Raw genomic sequence first — 18,677 nt, 5'->3', positions numbered from 1 at the left:
TTTTAGTATATTGGTTTATTCTGACTCCGTCCATGCAATCAACCCTCTTCAGTCTTTTCCCTTTTCAATTAGACATTCGAGATTTTGGATTTGGTCACGTATTGCATGAACTCAGAATCGGTCTCAAGGCCCTCCATGGTCTTGGGCGCCAAAACCACTTCGAGATCTACGCTTCTGCCGCCTTCACTCCCCGGGAAGGCCAAGATCTTACCGTCAAATTTGTTGGCTCTTCCGCTCCTGACCGCCAAGGGTCGGCCCCAAATCATTGTCGTACATCGGGAATCTCGGAGAACTACCCATGGTCATCGATGCACCGTCGAAGTTCCCCAGCGAGAAACATTTGGGATCGCTCTCCCAATTCACTATGAAGCGGCGCACCATATCGTTGTCAACTTGTCATGGGCCATCACATTTTTGTTGAGCTGCTCTGCGCACCAGCGCAGATCACGAGACAACACGTCACCAGCTAAGGCAAGAGTCGGAATGCTTTGAATCGCGTTCCCGAAGTAATACGGATCCAGCTTCGGCACCAGCTTGTGGCGACAATTCACTGCCATTCTAAACGTCGTCTTATGTTGGACGGCAACTTCCTCGCGCGCGTAACGGACCGCCAGAGAAGCGCGGAGAGGGACTGAAACGATGAGATTTCGTCAGTTTTGTTTTTGTTTTTATTCGTCCTTTCTTTCAGCTTTGAAATCGCTTCTCTGTTGAAGCTAAAGATTCTTTCACTCAACAGCTCGTTGACGGAGAAGGTGACCTTGGGACTGCCCGCTGGTAATTTCAGCACCACCGGCGAAATCAACGGAGAGCTCCGGGAAAAGTCCGGTTGCTTCGAGATGCTCTTCACCCCGCGAGACTTCTCAGCGAAGGTGTTGAAAAAGTTCCAAAGCGACGTGCCATCGATAACCGTGTGGTTGACAGAGCAGCCGATGAAAACGCCGTCGGCGAACTCTGTGACCTGTACGGCCAAGATGGGCTTTAAATGGCCATCATAGCTCACGGTTCGGTCGAACGCAAAGAACTCCTTGATACAGTCAGGCACATGGGTCGGAGTCAAAATGTCGCGAACGAACAAATTGCTGGCAGTGGCGTGGATAAAATCCGCTCCCTTGTCGTTGCAAGTGATGTACATGTAGTCATCGGAGTCCGTCCTTAACCGAGCAGTGAGAGGTGGGAAGTGGGAAAGTGTTTGAGAGAGGCCGCTCTTGAGAGAGCGATGTGTTTATATATATATTATATATATGTATATATTATATAAACACACGCACGTATATATATATATATATATATATGTGCTTTCCCACTTTTATATATATAATCAATGGATCATATTAAACAAGCACACCAGATATAAGTAGAGACAGCCACATGGGATAAGCTTTTAGTAAAACGAATCAAACCGTTAATATTTAAAATTTAATTATTTTTCCAAATCCAACGGTTGTAAATTAGAGAACCCAAATTTAACCTAAATCTATCATCTCTGATCTCTCCATTCTCTCGACTCTCCTCTCACAGTCTCCACCATCCTCCTCGCCTCCTATCTCTGTTGCCGCTCCCACCACTCCCCCAGTGCCCCCAACAGCAACCACCACCACCACAGCAGCAACCACACACCTCGACGCCTGGCTGAAGCTGAACGGCTCGTGCCCGGTTTCCAGGAACTTGCCGCTGCCAACCCCGCTGTCCACGCCGCTCGCGGAGGTCGTTTCACTCTCGCAGTACGCCGCGGATTGGAGGCGGAGGAGGTGATAAGATTTGTGGGTTTTTCTTTTCTTTTTGGGTTTTTTTTTCTCCGTTTCTTCTTGGGTGGTGGATGGTTTGGGGTTTTGCCGTTTGATGTGTTTGTTTGGTTGCCCAGAAAAATGTGTAAATATTTTTGGATAGATAGGTATTGGGGTTTCTGTTTTTTACTGAATTATGGTTTGTGTTTGATGAAATTAGAGCAGAAAAAGTATCTTCGTCTTATTAAACAGATGGGTGTTGGTCTTTCACATAATATTGAATTATAGGATTGAATCATTTTTGCCAAATGCATGTACATATGCATCCCAAAATTAATCGAGCTTGAGCTCGAGCTCGACCAAATTTGACGAGCTCAAGCTCGAACAGGGTTCCAACCCTATCGAGCCGAGCTCGAGCAACATTTCTAGGCTCGTGTCGAGCTCGAGCCTGGCCTCAAAGTAAATGAGCCGAGCCTGGACAAGCCAAGCTCGGCTCGTTTATACCCCTAATGAGACTTGCAGGATACTTCCTTATAATAATTAGAAAAAGACAATACTTAATTTGTTGCTCATTAGCAACTCGTATTATTTCTTCATATGGTTGAGATGGGTAGAATGTGCTCTCTTAGTATCTCAACTCAAATAGGAATTTTGAGTTGCACTGTTGTGACTTTGTTATCTTTAAGAAAAGATGGTATGCCCAATCCTTCTTGAACTTCATATGATCATTACCAAAAATGAATTTTTACATGGATCAAACTTCCTCAATGGTGAACCCTCTTCTTCACTATTTGAGAATAATTTTTCTCATTATAGCAAAAATAGAAGTTTTTGTTCAAAAGGATGTATAGAATAACAAGTAGTAATGGTCTAATTAAATTTGCTGCTATGCACATTTGCCTGTTTTGAATGGTTTGCCTCTGCTCTTTGGTTGATTTTTCTTTTGTGTGCACTTTATTTTGCAGATAAGGTGGTACTAATTTTGTGCCAATGCGTTTATTTATTAGTGGGTAGCGTTTTGCCGATGGCTATAGTAGAATCCATATTTGATATCCCGGTACAAGATCCACCAGAGGAGGAGTTCTGTTCTGCTGATTTGACTTGGACCAAGTTTCGCAATTCTGAACGTGAAGATGATGTTGCCCTCATTCCTTATGAACGTGTTGATGCATTTATAATTGGTGAATGCTCTAACGTGGAATGCCCAACTCGGTTCCATATTGAAAGAGGAAGAAAACGATCTTTGGGAAGCTTGAAGGAGTACAAGAATGATGAATATTTGGAATATAGGATGTAAGATTATGTTTTGCTTTGTAAACTTCATGTCCTTTTTGCTCTTTTAATTATTTAATTTTTTGGTTAAAGGTAGATTTCCTGTCTTGCCATGTCATATACATTGTATGTAACAACCCAAGGAAAACTCTAGGCACATATGCTCTATCACTCTAAATAAATTAGTCAATTTGGAGCTTCCTAAAATCAATTATAAAGTCTAGTCTTACCTTGTAACAAATCAATATGGGACTTAGTACATATGAGTGTTTTTATATACTATCCCATGTGGGTTATTCATAATCCCAGTATAGGACTAGGGAGTTACAAGCCCAACCCCCCCCCTCCCCCCCCCCCTCCCCCCCCCTTCCTCCCCCTAAATCTTTGACATTTTGGTCACGGCCACATCATGCAGTGTTCCAGTATCACAATGTGTTACTAGGTTGCTTTGATACCATTGTAACAACCTAAAGGAAGCTCTAGTCACATCTGCGCTATCACTCTAAAATGACTAGCTAGTTTGGAGCGAATAAAGTCTAATCACTTATAAAGTCTAATCTCACCTAGTAAGGAGCTAATATGAAACTTAGGATCCATGAGTGTCTTTATAATCTACTCACTCTATGTGGGTTATTCATCTTTCAAATGTGGGACTGTGGTGCTATATTGTTTTTTTTTATTAGATATTGTGGTGTTACATTGTTTAACACAATCCTGACAAGACATTGTTTTGATGGTTTAAAGCTATCAAAAGTATGTGTGATCTCTGGATCTGGCATTTAGATGTTGATGTGATTCTAAGAAACTTTCCTTCTGTTTTGTTCTTTGCTTTTTAATTTTCAGAAGTTTGGACCTGATTAAGTGAGGTATAAAATATGTACAAGTATCAATGACAACCTTTTCTTTCTCTTTTGTGACCTTGTTATGGATACTACATACATACATACATAGATGTGTGTGTGTGTAAAATTATGAAGTTTGAGCCATAACAGGTTCTAGATGGATACAAAAATGATATAAAACCAATGTTCTTAATTGACACAAAGCTTCCTAAATTTCTTATGTTGATTTCATATTTTGATTCTTGAAGGTATTGGTGTTCATTTGGTCCTGAAAATTATGGGGAAGGTGGGGGTGTATTACCTAGTCGAAGATATCGGCTTAACACCCGCAATCGTGCTGCTAGACCTCAATCCATGCGAGGCTGCACCTGCCATTTTGTGGTGAAGCGCCTTTATGCTCGTCCATCACTTGCACTTATTATATATAATTATAGTGTCAGGCGCCATGTAAACAAGTCTGGCTTTGTGTGCCATGGGCCACTCGACAGAGATGCGATTGGCCCTGGTGCCAAGAAAATTCCTTATATCTGTAACGAGATTCAACAACAGACAATGTCTATGATCTATCTGGGCATTCCTGAAGAGAATGTGTTAGAGAAACACATAGAAGGGATTCAACGATACTGTGGTTCAAATGCAAAAGTTAATAGCCTTGCTTCCCAGTATGTCCACAAACTTGGAATGATTATAAAGCGATCTACCCACGAGTTGGATCTAGATGACCAAGCTAGCATCCGGATGTGGGTTGAACGCAATAAAAAGACTATATTCTTTTATCAGGATACTTCAGAAGCAGCTCCTTTCATTTTGGGTATTCAAACAGAATGGCAATTGCAACAAATGATCCGTTTTGGCCATCGCAGTCTTATTGCTGTTGATTCGACGTTTGGCATAAAGAGACTTAAGGTATTTAATTCATTGATTGTCATTTATACTAGCTTTAAAAATTGTTAGTGGAGAGAATATTTTTGTCATTATTTGTTGAATTGCAGTACCCCTTGTGCACGCTTCTTGTATTTGATTCAAGGAAGCATGCCCTCCCTGTTGCATGGGTTATCACACGCAGCTTTGCAAAGCCAGACATGTCTAAATGGATGAAAGCTCTACATGATAGAGCCCGTAGCGTCGAGCCTGGATGGAAGGTCAGTGGGTTTTTGATTGATGATGCAGCGGCTGAAACTGATCCCATAAGGCAGGAATCACTTGCTCTAACTTTGTGTTTTGAAACAAAAATAACAAACTTTGGAATGGAGTTATTTATAGATAGTATTGACCTCTTTTTCAGGGACATATTTTGCTGTCCTGTACTTTTTTCCCTCTGGCGTGTTCGTAGATCATGGCTAAGGAATATTGTTAAGAAATGCAATAACATTGAAGTTCAGCGCGAAATATTTAAACGTCTGGGGAAGATAGTGTATAGCATTTGGGATGGAGTTGATAGTTTCGCTGCCTTGGAAGAACTAGCCCAGGATTTTGTTGATCAAACTACTTTTATGGAATATTTCAAGGCATCTTGGGTGCCTAAGATTGGTTCGATTTCTCTCTGTAGCTCTCATAAATGCCCATGCAAAGACATGCACACACTCATACAAGACTCTGTGTGAAGTTGCCTTGAAATTTTTGCATCTAACATTTGCTTGCTCTTTATCTAACAGAAATGTGGCTTTCCACAATTGGAACTCTTCCACTTGCTAGCCAGGAGGCATCTGGTGCCATAGAAGCCTATCATGTGAAGCTTAAAGCCAAACTGTTTGACGATTCGCATCTTGGTGCACTTCAGAGAGTTGACTGGCTAGTGCACAAGCTTACTACTGAACTGCATTCGAGCTACTGGCTTGACCGCTATGCAGATGAAAGTGGTTCTTTTCAAAATGTAAAGGAAGAATATATTGCTTCTACATCATGGTACAGGGCACTACAGATTCCTGATTCTGCAGTTACCTTGGATGATCAGGACCACCTCTTTGCCAAGGTTTTAAGCCAAAGGGACGGCAACCTTGCACGTCTAGTGTGGAATCCTGGATCTGAATTTGCATTCTGTGATTGTGCATGGTCAATGCAAGGAAACCTGTGCAAGCATGTAATCAAGGTCAATATGATATGCGAAAACCATAAAAGTTATCAACCTTCAATGTCTTATCAATCATATAAAGAGATACTGATGAACCTATGGAAAAAACCAATGGATGATTCAGTTTCACTAGATCTGTCGATGGCCTGGACTCACCACATGCTTGATCAAATTCAGAAACTTGTTGAACTGACAAGTTCTAGTGATATTGGCACTGTGGTAAATAATCTGCCTTTGAAATGGGTTTCGAAGAAAGGCAGAACCTATGTTGGCAAGCCATCGTCCACGTTGCCTCTTCCATCTAGTTCCAAGGGTATGAAGATTGCTGCTGTACGGAAGAAGAATCGGAAGCGGAAAAGATTGTCACGGTTAAGGTAATCACAAGAGTGGATGGAGATACAGTTTCTGCTGGGATACTTCTATCGAAGCAAACTAGATTAACTTCACAATTTTCTTCGTTTTCAAATTGTTTTGGGTACTGACTCCATTGCTGGTGGGGTTGAACTCTTCAATGCATCATAACCAAGGATGATAAACACTCTGCCATCATCAAAGACTCTTATTCACTGGCTTCATGAAAGATAATATGGAGAAAAGTCAAGGAGTTATTTAATTTTACAAGAGTTGCACATCCATAATTGAGAAAAATTTAAGGACACCTTTCTAAAGAAGACAAAGATTTGCTTTGGACTTGGTAGGTTGGTATTCTTCATCGCACATGAACGTCTCTTTTCTGGAGTCACATTCATCAAGCTCTGTGCATTGTAACTACAGTTTTGTTCTTTTCTTCCTTGGGTGCCTTTAAGCGCATGTATGCTCCCGTGAGAGTATGCTGAAAATCCATATTAACACAGATGAATTTTAATGATCTTTGTTTTGTGTAGATTTACGTAAGAGAGACGTGTATATTGATTAACTACTAACACAATTATTTGAATTGCATAGAATGTCTTGCATGCAGATTAGTACTGAGTGAACTCTAGTGACGTGAGATGTGATTTGAGATGGGATTTGAGAACTCATTTCGGGTTCGGGTAGGAGAGATCACAATTCTTCACTTAGGGTACAAGAACACTAGAATACCACAAATATATACGATTAATTCATTCTCTGATTTCTTCATTAATAAAATGGTCTATTAATAAACTACAGTTGATAACTAGATTACATATTAAATATTCAAATAAACCTAATCTTAAATAATTGAATTCCTATTTTAACTCAACTATTAATCTAATCAAATCTGAACAATTTAATCCTAATGAATTGGAATTCCAATTCAACTATTATCATTTTTATTGCTTTGTTTATAGATTGTTGATTCATGCCCTTAATATGCAGAAAAAGCAAAACGAGTTTGGATGAACCTCAGTTTCCTTGGCTCTTGATGGAGCCGAATAGGAGGCCCACCCGAGCAATAGGTCCCACTTACGGCCCCTTGTTATCTTATCTCATAGACTTTTCCTGGGACAGAAAATAGCATGGGGATCCCAATCCAAAATAAAATGGTACTACAAGACCATAATTTGACTAGGGAGATTTTCCATATATAGGATGGTGGGTTGCTATAATCAAAAGCTTGCATCGAGGATGGGCTTTGTTGGACTAGAGCACAGGACAAAAAATACAATATGTATTTGACAGAAAATAGCAGCCGATTTTCATTTTGAAGGTTTACAGCATTTCAGCATACACTCGTAACAAAATGAACCACATCAATGAGAGGTGCTTTGTCGAGAGAAACAAAATAGCAAAAGCTTCTACTTCAATTGAAATTATAATCAATTGGCAGGATAATGAGGACCAAAGATGTGCAAAATATGTCTCTGATTAAATCTTAACTTGATTAAATTACTATTTGTCTCAAAAATCTAATCTCAAAATACATGTTTTGGTATCATAATAATGATGTCTTGTTCTAAATGATGTCAATTTAAATAGAGCTTTGATGGATGGTTTTCACTCGTTCTTTCTTCTTCACTGTAATCAGCTCAAATTGATTGCTCGAACTCAGTATCCATGATGACTCCATCCATAATATGCACAACAATCTCTCTCTTTCTAAGATCCACCCTTTCTGATCGGACTCTGTTAACGACCAGCACCCCATCTACATCCTTCGAAATGTACAACGTAAACCCAGAGATGGAATCATATGAGATTTCCCTACCAAACGGCACCGTAACTGATGACAACGTCCGAGGAACAGCCGAGAAACCCAAAATCCTAGAAACTACTGCATACGTATCATTCATCTTCTCCCCCACCAGACTATCATTCTCTCGTAGCCTCAAATCACGCTCAAAAGCTCTCTGGGAAGGAACAAAGACAGTAAAAGCAAGATCTTGAGGCAACATCTCAATCATCATCTCCCCAAATCTCCCAAAAAACTTGTCTTTCTCGGAAACTTCTCCCATCTCTGTTGATCGATACAATCCAACTGGCACTTCAGGAAGCCGAAGCATTGAAACGACAACAAAAAGGCAACAAACAGACACAACTACGCATACAAAAGCAATCCAGTTCTTCAAAAAGCCCCTTCTCCTCATCTTCTTTGGCAGTTCCATAGCTTATATATATATATTCAACTTCAACCAATAACCATTAAAATCATGCAAAAACCTCCCTACCAAGAACGTAGTCAACTCTTCCACAGTTTCAAATCGTTCATAGTTGGCTAATAAATCATTACCCAGATCATATAAAAGCAACCCAGAGAGTTTGCGATTAAATCATTGCAGCATAATCCCATGCCGAAGTTGGTATCACTCCGAACATATCGAAGATCGAAGAAAATTGGAAAAGGATGTTTCCTGAAAGAGAGCGGAGGGGGCAAAACTTTAATTTGGCATTTCCCTGTGATTAGATCTGAGTCTCCTTCGCAGCCAAATAAGATTAGAGATCTTTTGACAAATCACGAAAGAAAAAAGGGTTTTGATTATACCCAAAATTTTCATAAATCCACCCAAACTTAGAGGAACAAGAGGGAAAGAGATGTGCCGTGTGCGTACCTTTATTTTTTCTTGATTCTCCTCCTTTCTCTTATTTCACACTGATTTCTCTCTCTCTCTCTCTCCAGGTAGACCACGGCCTCCTTCGGGAACCCATTCGACGACGTGCTTGTCTCACCGTCGTCTGGGTCGGTGAAGCTGGGATTTTTTTAGCTTCGCCTGAGGAAGAAGAAGAAGGGAGCGGCAGAAGATGGGTTTTTTTTGGGTTTTGAAATCATTTTCCTTTCGTTTTAAAGTTTGAACAACGTGTTCCTCGTAAACTCAGCGGTCATGTTTTGCACCCTTAGATGTAAAGAACGGTCAAGATTTTGAAATTGGAGAAACTTATATTTCTCAAAATTGGAGGGGATCCGAATCCGGAAATGACACTCTGTCTCAACAAATCATCTTAATTCGGCTCCTTGGCCCATCGTGCCCAATAATACAGCCAATGGGCTGGAATATATAAATGTGGCCCATTTGGCCTACCTATTGTTTATCCAACAACCCATAAGGGAAGGAGTACGAAATTACTTTTATAGTCTGCCCTATCAAAAACGAAACCTTATAACAAAATTGGCCACTTGGCATTTACAAAGGTGGTACACTGGTCCTATACTATCCTATTGATGTTTGTTTATGTGTTTGACCTGTAAAATGCTCAGAATCATAAATGGGCTCAGCTCACAGTACCAGGAAAAAAATTCCTTGAATGGGATCTTCCCTTTTAAAAATATTCAAGTAAATGATTAAATAAGCCTTGTCAACCTCCTTTAGAATTTAAAAGAAAAAAACTCCTTTAGAATAAAGAGAAAGGAAAAAAAAAAAAAAACCATATTGTAGGGTCACATATCCTAATAATTATCCTACAACATTTAGAGTATCATAATCTATTAAGTAATAATGACAACAGCCACAATTTGGGTAGTTCTTATCGGTCTTGTGAGAATACTTAAATTGCAATTCCGACAATTAACTCTAGGGATCTCAAACCTTTTTTCCTGGTTTCAGTGGCTTGGATTGGAATTCTCTAAAATTGTAAAGTTTATCGGCTCCGTGTTACCTAAGAACAGGTAAACCTTACAACCCTCCCGACCAAATTTGAGAATTCTTATCATCAAAATATAATACAGCAATGTTAGTACGAGTAAAAAAATGGCAAAATAGAAGACGTAAATAAAAAGAAAAGTAATAACAGATATTAATTAGAAGCTTAATTTTATGTCACAAATCAATAAACAAAAACCTCCCAAGCCTAATCCGATCAACCAGGTGGCTTTGACGCATTTGATAACACCCCCATCCATCATGCCTCTTTTCCCTTACAATTAGACACGTCACAGATAATTGTAATTAATTAGACACGTATTGCATGAACTCGGAATCGGCCTCAAGTACCGCCATCGTCTCGGCCGCCAAAACCACCTCAAGATCTACGCTTCCGCCGCTTTCTCTCCCTGGGAAGGCCGAGATCTTACCGTCAAATTTGTTGGCCCTACCGCTCCGGACCGCCAAGGGTCGGCCCCACCCGAAATCATTGTCGTACATCGGGAATCTCGGAGAGCTACCCATGGTCATCGATGCACCGTCGAAGTTCCCCAGCGGGAAACACTTGGGATCGCTCTCCCAATTCTCAACGAAGCGGCGCACCGTAGCGTTGTCATGGGCCAGCACATTTTTATTGAGCTGCTCTGCGCACCAGCGCAGATCACGAGACAACACGTCACCAGCTGACGCAAGAGTGGGAATGCTTTGAATCGCGTTCCCGAAGTAATACGGATCCAGCTTGGGTTCCAGCCTGTGGCGACAATTCACCGCCATTCTGAACGTCGTCGTCTTGGTGGACGGCAATTTCCTCGCGCGTGTCACCGAGCGCCAGAGAAGTGCGGAAAGGGACTGAAACGATGAGATTTCCACGGTTTTGTTTTTGTTCGATTCCGTTTCGTCGTTTACCGGTTTCGAAACGGCATTCTTGAACCAGCTTTCAAGAATTGCCGTTACTTTTCCGTTGGTGTTGTTATTCAGATAACCGTCGTTGCTCTGCTTCCCCATCAACTCGACGGCGTCAACATGACCGTTACCGGTCCATTTCCGGTTGTTTGTCCTGTCTTTCAGCTTTAGAATCGCTTCTCTGCTGAAGCTAAAGATTCTTTCACTCAACGGCTCGTTTACGGAGAAGGTGACCTTGGGACCGCCCTCCGGTAATCTCAGCACCACCGGCGAAATCAACGGAGAGCTCCGGGTAAAGTCCGGTTGCTTAGAGATCCTCTTCACCCCGCGAGACTTCTCAGCGAAGGTGTTGAAGAAGTTCCAAAACGACGTGCCGTCGGTAACCGCGTGGTTCACAGCGCAGCCGATGAAAACACCGTCGGCGAGCTCTGTGACCTGCACGGTCAAGATGGGCTTGAAATGGCCGTCGTAGCTCACTGTTCGGTCGAGCGCAAAGAACTCCTTGATACAGTCAGGCACATGGGTCGGAGCCAAAATGTCGCGAATGAACAAATTGCTGGCAGTGGCGTGGATAAAATCCGCTCCCTCGTCGTTGCACGTGATGTACACGTAGCCATCGGAGTCCGTCCTTAAGCGGCCGGCGAGAGGCGGAAAGTGGGAAAGTGTTTGTGAGACACCGCTCTTGAGGAGAGCGATGAGGGAGTCAATGGGCATGGGAGGGCGAGTGAAGAGGCCGCCCTTTTGGATATAGTGGACGGAGAGCATGGGGAGGTCTGAGACGGAGAGCTTGAGGTCTCCGTTTGTGGACTTTTTGTCAGGAAACACTGTGCATTTGGATATCAGAGTACAGCAAGGCGAAGAGGAAGCTTTTGAGCCAGGCATTTTTAGTGGCGGAATTGCTCTTCTTCGCGCTGGCTGTCACTGAAAAGCGTATACCTCTCGCTCTCACGCTGCTTGTGACTGCGAGTGAGGAGTGAGTGTGGAAGGAACGGGAGTTTGGAGTGGTATTTATAGGGGAAGAGTCGGCAGACGGTGAAGCGAATGAGGGCGGGTTCATGCACTTGCTTGCTGAGGTGTGTATTTCCCCTTTGTTTAGTGTTTGTGTTTTCCTTATTTTTTGTGATTTGATGTTGGGGTTGTATATAGTTGTTTGACTCTGAACATTTTTTTTTTTTTTATTCTAGCAGGTTATGGTTGGAAGCCACGTGTCTCTGCGCTTCAATTAATTCTTAAAAATGTTTACAGTGTTACATCTTTTATTACGATTTTTAATTTGTTATATATATAAATTGAGATGACATTACAATATGACGTCATAGTCTATAATTATTAAAATAATTAGGCATAAAATTTGGCTTAATTATTTTATTAATTTTGAGTTATCAAATAAGTTTGTATTATTATTTTTTTTGTTTAAATGATTTAACAATCAACCACTAATTAATTAAATTGATAAATCAAAATTTTAGCTTATTTATTTCATCAATTATGACATATTATGTTAGTTTGTAAAAAAATTTGTAATAAAAATTATAATACCCTGACAACATTAAAAAAAAAAAACGTGCTTTTCAATTCCCCTTCTTTTCGAATAGTGAAGAAATTTCATCCTGCACCTTCGCAAGAAAAACAAGCGTGCATGTTTATTTGTAAGAATTGCATGAGAGGAGGAAACACTTTCTCATTCTCTCTTTTATTTTTTATTTTTAAAACAACAATATAAACAAATAAACTAAAACACAAAATATTCAAAAAATAATCAAGATTATTTTAACTTTTATGACACTTTAAAATATTTTTTCAACTTAAAATTTTTTTTTTTTTTTTTAAATCAAACTAATTTGTAAGAAATGATCTTATTCTTACAAGTCATGATATTTGACCCTCATGCTTGAGCCTCATGATTATTTTTCTTAGGTCTTCATTTATCTTTTTTAACAGTGAAATTAAGAAAATGACTGCCATTAGATGGCATGCAACTTCTTATAAAAAATTATCATCCCAAAGAAAATTGTCTGATAAAAAATGGTATGAGTAAGACAATTGACCATGACACACTTGTCTTACTCATATGCACGAGTAGATGGAGTGATTATATACTTTTTACTACAAAATTATTTAAAAACTCATATGAGACTTCTTATAGGAAGAGGGATATTACTTAATTACATCATTTAAAAAAGGAAAAAAAAAAAAAGCGTATAAAATATGTGTAATAAATGAGCATTAAAAAAAACATTACTCAAAAAAACAAAAAAATTAATATCACTGACAAAGAAGCTGCCTTTGGTGTTATCCATTTTCGAGGAGTAGAGGATAGAATCAGCAGATGAGGACGAATATTTATCTAACTCATAGGCCGGTTTGACTGCTCTTCCTACGATGATGACACCTGTAAAAGAAAGCCACGTGGCAGATTGTAAGACTGTCTTGACATGCAAACTGTGGGGTAGTTGTAGAGGTTGGATTTGGCTTATATGATGTTATTTTAATAACAACATGTATGCTGTAGTGTAAGTAACGGTCAAGATTAAATTTCAAAGTTGACTTACTTTGAGAAATTTTTAATAAGAGAGGAAAAATGAATAAAGATTTTGAGAGATTCAATCTTGACCGTTGCTTACAGCATATATGCTGTTATTTTAATAACAACATGTAAACCGAATCCGTGTTGTTAGAGGGAATGAGATGGCCTCCAATCACTTAAAATTAAAGATTCTCATGTTACAAAATTGTAGCCCTTCAGTTTAATTTTTTTTTTTTTTTTAAAGAACATTTTAAATTTAATAGTCTATAAAATTATTTAAACTTCAATATTCAGTTATACAAGAGCAGTTGATATTTTATACCCTATTGAATTTAAAATGAATAACTAAAATTTCGTAACATAAGATTCTTTAATTTTGAGTAATTGTACAGATATGGCAATGGTGGGGATATTGGAACTCTGTGGAGCTACAAATAACGGCCATTTATGGAAAGGGATGGGGAACTCAGATTTTATGATACAATTTGGAGATTATAAGAATCTCCTGAGATTTTTCCTTCAAATCTCAGCAGTATCCCACGAGAGTCTTCCTAGATTTACACAAATGCCTATATATTCGAGATTTGTATTGCCTCCTACGCATCTAATTCGTGGTAATAAATTATATATTTAACTCTTAATTTTCTTTTTTTCTTTTTTAACAATAGCCGACTCAAAGACACAACACACACTTTTATTTCACTTTGATCGGATTTTATTATATTTTTCTATTGTAATACGGTTGTGTCATTAAAAAAAAAAAAAAAAAAAAAAATTGTGTGATACGTGGGATTTATTTGGACAAAAAAGTAGCAAACACCAATTAAGAGAAAAAGAGTACGGATGCAATAAGAGTACTGAAATCCACTTGGCAACTTGTGTCGATAGGGCCAATATTGGATCTATATCTACTCGGAGTGCGACGCGTATCTCTAGCGATAATGCGACAATTAATCTTGTTAGAATAATTAAAATCCACTTATTAGTATCCACATGGATCTTTTACCATATCTATTAGAAGAAATATTACGTTATATAGCAATTGCATGAGATCTCACCTCGACATTAGTAGATTGATAAGTAAGGGACAGACAAACTACTTATTCAACCTTAAATCTTACACTTGTCTTTAAGTTTACAGAATTAATTTTACACCTCAAAAAAAAAAAAAAAAATACAGCTTTTAATGTTTTATTTTTTTTTTTAAAAAAAAAATTATAAATTGACATGACTAACCATATTGTAATATTATAGACTTGATGGAAGCTCAAGTAGACAAGCTTATCACGTCTCTGTTATTATTTGAGTATAGAATAAATTCAAAAGATCTAGGTTTAGTTGGATTAATAAACTTGTGGATGATCACTAAAAAAAAACAATAATAATAATCATTAAAATGAGGATGGTAAATTAAGCAGCTTTATTAATTAAATGATTAGTTTAAAAATAAATGTAATAATCATACGATTGTTAATTCTTTTAGATAAAATACGGGTAAGAATTATAGGAATTTGCTCATATTCAACTTGGTGAAAAACTTTATTATTTAATTAAAACCCATAATTAAAAAAGAAAAGTAAAAGTAGCGTGTCGTTTCTAAGAATTTGCTTAATGAAGCAGCATAGTTGTCAATTGGGACTGTAAAATAAGCTTAAGAATTTCTCGTGGAAGATTAAATAATTGAAAGAAGAAGCGCCGACTTTTAACGCTCTGTATGTTGGCTGTCAATCATTCTCCAAATCCCAAGAAAGGCCGGCTTTTAGAATCTATGAACTGTTTAGCTAATTCTGAACTGTCTTACGGAGAAATTAATTACGTCTCTTGGGTGTAATCATTATAGTAATGTATTTTTAATTTTAATTTTAGTATATATAGGCTATATGTGTGAGATTACCTGATGGGATTATGGGAATGGTCGGTGCACCAAGAATCTCCTACCACAACCGCCATTTCTGATTTGTCGGCATGTGGCAGTGATCCGACTTTAAAATGTATAATACAGGGGCACATTTGGTATAATCAAGTTAGATTAGAATTAGTTCTTTGGTTGACTTTGGAAGGTCCATTCTCCTTAAAAATACAATTAACACCGGTGTCCAAGTACGAGGACCCCAGAAAATTATTCCTAGTGCACCTTGGCATTTTCCACATGTATGACAGTTCAACCCCAACTCCGATTTCGGAATTCGGGTACCTTGCTGTTGCTGGTTCATGGGGTACTACCGAATACAGTTCATTTGAGAAAGTGTATATGAAATTTATCGGTCCTTTAAGAGTCTTATATGTATAAGCTTTTTTTCACATTAGTTGGCTCTAGTAATTTATTTGGACAATTAATGTGACCAAATATGTTCAATCTGTATTCAAGGACAACCACCCGATAGCAGGGACAAAATCCCTTTGTTTGTTAATGTTGTTTAGAGGGTTTTTTGTTTCAAAAAGTAAAATTAATTTTGATTTTTTATGAATGTTTTGTGTTTTAAATTGTTTGTTAATGTTTTTGTTATGAGAACAAAAATATAAAGAGTAGTGATTTAGTGAACACCGGTGTGCTTGAACAGTGTGCATGCTAGTATTCATATATTATAAAAATAATATTTAAACAGTAAAAATAATAATAATAATAATATATAAACACCGACATGCATACTATTCATGCACGCCGGTGTAGGAATGATAAAAAGATGTTAACAAACAAAGAAAGACTTTCTTATGTATATATATTCAAAATTGGGGGACGAGTCTGCTTTAGACAGTACAACACCACTGCATTGAAGTGAACTTTGACACTTGCCACGTGTCTTCCAGCTAAAGTCCAACCATGAAAGGTTCTCCCATGGCTGTTATTTTGGGCAAGACTAGTTTCATATCTCTCGCTGTTTTCAAGTTCTTTGATTTTGTAAAGTGTACTAAAGGTTGTGTTTGGAGTCCAACTTAAGCTACCAGAATGTTACCTAGAATAAGATTATATATATGTTCCTGGTCCTAGAGAGTTAAATTCACCCATATTGTCTCCTCCAATATGCATGATTCGTCGTGTTCCCCGATGAACATTAATTTCTCCGACTCTTATTGCAAATATATATATAATGGCAATTTCAGTTCTAGTTTAATGTACGGTCACAAAATTGGTGAGAGCATCACTAATGCATACGCAAACTATTCTGTTTCATCGATCATAAGGTAATTAATTAATCAATAAAATATCTTTCATTCTCAAACCAACCACCCCCCCCCCCCCCCCCCCCCCCAAAAAAAAAAAGAGAGTTAATCAATAAATATGTCTTCCCATGAGACGCATTGTTACTTGTTAGTCGAGAAATCCACTTTGTTTTATTAAGTTTGTAAAAATTTATAATAAAATGATCAAATTTAAAATATGGAGAGAATAGAGAAAGCAAGAACAAAGAGAAAACTTAGAAATTTGGGATGTTTGAATACATATTTATTGAAAATAAATGATAAAAATTATTTTCTATCTCATCTTTCAACCCTACCAATATAATGAATACGTGAATTCACCACTGAATTTGTAAGACTCACATGTATATCTTAAAAATTAAATGATGAATTTGCAAAAGAGATAGTTGAAAAATGATTGAGAGAATGATGCGTAATATATATGAGTCTTTATTGAATGACTTGTTGAATACAAAATGTGATTATTTATAAGAAAATTATGGTCGATAAGAAAATTATGGTCGGTGAGGTGAGTTAGGAAATGTAATAAAAATCCTGAAAATTTGATTACAAAAACCAACAACAATGATTAATACCTAATCATGAAAAATACTAGTATCGAATATTCTATATATTCATGATTCTAATAAAGTTCAGAAAATATGATATTAATTAGTTAGTCATATTCTTTTTTTAATTGATTGAAAACAGCTTCATTGGATGCAGGCGAATAAAGATGAGAAATAAGAAATAAGGCCGTCTAAGGCATATAATTATTTTCATTCAACGTGTGAGAAGACCCAATAAAAAAAAAAAGGGTGGTAGTGGAGTGTAAAGTTAACCACCCGCTAATAGAAAAGTGGAGAATTTTGGGGTGGTTGTGGGGGGATTTTTGGAATCATATAGCTAGCTAGCTAGGGTTTCTATTCATATTAAATAAAACTGGAGATGAAAATACACTATCAAAGTACTCAAAATTATATACATATATTAAAAAGAAAAAAAAAAAAAAAAAAAAAAAAAAAAGGTACCCAGGTGTTAAAAAGTAACAAAATTAGTTATTGACATACTTTGCGAATTTATCAATTTGATTTTGTCCATATACTGTTTGAAAATGCAAGGAAATTTTTGTAACTTTTAAAAAAGAAATGAAAGTAAAAACCTATAACTAAGTTGTCATAAATTCCCTTGACTGGTAATATTGAGAGAGATGAAAGAAAGAAGAGAGCTGCTGCTATACGGTTGTGGCAAAAAACTCATGTTTTCTGCCTACCAATCACCACATGATACATTAGCATTTCAGGAAAAATGCAAAAACTTAAAATGAGAATAGAACATCAAAACAAAAAATAAAATGAAGGCAGCTACGAGGAGGACCACCAGCCCATCTAGGGTGGCCGGCGTGGCCACCCCCAGGCCACGGGGTGGCTCGCTAGCCATCCCCAGGCCACGAGGTGGCTTGCTGGCCACCCCCATGGCCATGGGGTGCCTCATTGGGTCACCATCTCTGGCACTTTTTTCTACGAAACCCAACCTCAAAATCAGATTCTAATGCCTTAAACATATTTTTGGATTCAAAACTAAAACCTAGAGGAGAAAGATCAACTCTTTAGAGATTTTATCACCTTAAAGGGATCCGCCGAAGAGAGCTGCCGCCTGGAGAAAGGAGACTCATGAGTCTGTAGACTCACGGCCGGCGTGACCCAGAGAAGAAGAGAGAAGAAGAGAAAGTGGGAGAGAAAGAGATGAAGAGGCTGCAGCAAATTTTCGGTGAAGAACGAGAGGAGAAGAAGAGAGAAGAAGAGAAAGTGGGAGAGAAGAGAAATTTAAGTGCATTAGGTTGTAGGGTGATTTTGTGTGATAAGCTGAGGTGTCAGCTTGTAAGTAGTGGGCCAAAAATAAGGGTTTTTTGCCTTGATCGAATTGAAGTTATTCCCAGAAAAGAATACGAAAGAAAGACGTCAAAATGATGAAACTATACTAAATGTACTTAACACTCAAACCAATCATTGACATAATTGGAAGGCCTAATTACCGACGAGCCTTAGAGGTCTATTTGTTAGATAGCCCATCAGACCTCTCGAAATATTAGGACTTATGAGTCACCGCAGGTCGAACGGC

At 38.2% G+C, this 18,677-nt stretch overlaps 3 protein-coding genes and 1 pseudogene across 5 annotated transcripts; 1 reads left to right on the top strand and 3 right to left on the bottom strand.

The window, feature by feature from the left end:
• Positions 1-68: 68 nt before the first annotated feature.
• Positions 69-1,528, bottom strand: LOC132188121 (putative acetyltransferase At3g50280; annotated as a pseudogene).
• On the top strand, positions 1,456-6,846 carry LOC132187426 (SWIM zinc finger family protein). Of its 3 annotated transcripts, none has more exons than XM_088517929.1 (6): positions 1,456-1,748; positions 2,732-3,017; positions 4,087-4,744; positions 4,831-5,030; positions 5,124-5,368; positions 5,494-6,846. In XM_088517929.1, the coding sequence occupies exons 2-6, from the start codon at positions 2,749-2,751 to the stop codon at positions 6,285-6,287; spliced, it is 2,166 nt and encodes a 721-aa protein (XP_088374055.1). In that variant the 5' UTR covers positions 1,456-1,748; positions 2,732-2,748; the 3' UTR covers positions 6,288-6,846. The 3 variants fall into 3 exon arrangements, with proteins under 3 accessions (XP_088374055.1, XP_059457715.1, XP_059457716.1); XM_059601732.2 differs by having other exon boundaries at positions 2,690-3,017; XM_059601733.2 differs by having other exon boundaries at positions 1,456-1,760; positions 2,690-3,017.
• Positions 6,847-7,721: 875 nt separating this feature from the next.
• Positions 7,722-9,155, bottom strand: LOC132187630 (Fasciclin-like arabinogalactan family protein). The gene has a single exon (XM_088517844.1). It carries the CDS (start codon positions 8,474-8,476, stop codon positions 7,901-7,903), a length of 576 nt encoding a protein of 191 aa, XP_088373970.1. The 5' UTR covers positions 8,477-9,155; the 3' UTR covers positions 7,722-7,900.
• Positions 9,156-10,072: 917 nt separating this feature from the next.
• LOC132186665 (HXXXD-type acyl-transferase family protein) lies at positions 10,073-11,945 on the bottom strand. Its single transcript, XM_059600658.2, has one exon. It carries the CDS (start codon positions 11,729-11,731, stop codon positions 10,253-10,255), a length of 1,479 nt encoding a protein of 492 aa, XP_059456641.2. The 5' UTR covers positions 11,732-11,945; the 3' UTR covers positions 10,073-10,252.
• Positions 11,946-18,677: the final 6,732 nt, after the last annotated feature.

Source organism: Corylus avellana, chromosome 6 (assembly GCF_965113065.1).
Source record: "Corylus avellana chromosome 6, dhCorAvel1.hap1.2, whole genome shotgun sequence".
NCBI classification, from domain to species: Eukaryota; Viridiplantae; Streptophyta; class Magnoliopsida; order Fagales; family Betulaceae; genus Corylus; species Corylus avellana.
This window is presented reverse-complemented; position numbering and strand designations above follow the sequence as displayed.

Bases quoted from the DNA above. Each gene is read 5' to 3' on its own strand.
- LOC132187426 (XM_088517929.1), top strand. From the start codon at position 2,749: ATGGCTATAGTAGAATCCATATTTGATATCCCGGTACAAGATCCACCA. The intron at 5,031-5,123 runs GCAGGAATCACT...CCTCTTTTTCAG, and splicing joins GCTGAAACTGATCCCATAAG to GGACATATTTTGCTGTCCTG. The intron at 5,369-5,493 runs GTTCGATTTCTC...TTTATCTAACAG, and splicing joins ATCTTGGGTGCCTAAGATTG to AAATGTGGCTTTCCACAATT.
- LOC132187630 (XM_088517844.1), bottom strand. From the start codon at position 8,476: ATGGAACTGCCAAAGAAGATGAGGAGAAGGGGCTTTTTGAAGAACTGG.
- LOC132186665 (XM_059600658.2), bottom strand. From the start codon at position 11,731: ATGCCTGGCTCAAAAGCTTCCTCTTCGCCTTGCTGTACTCTGATATCC.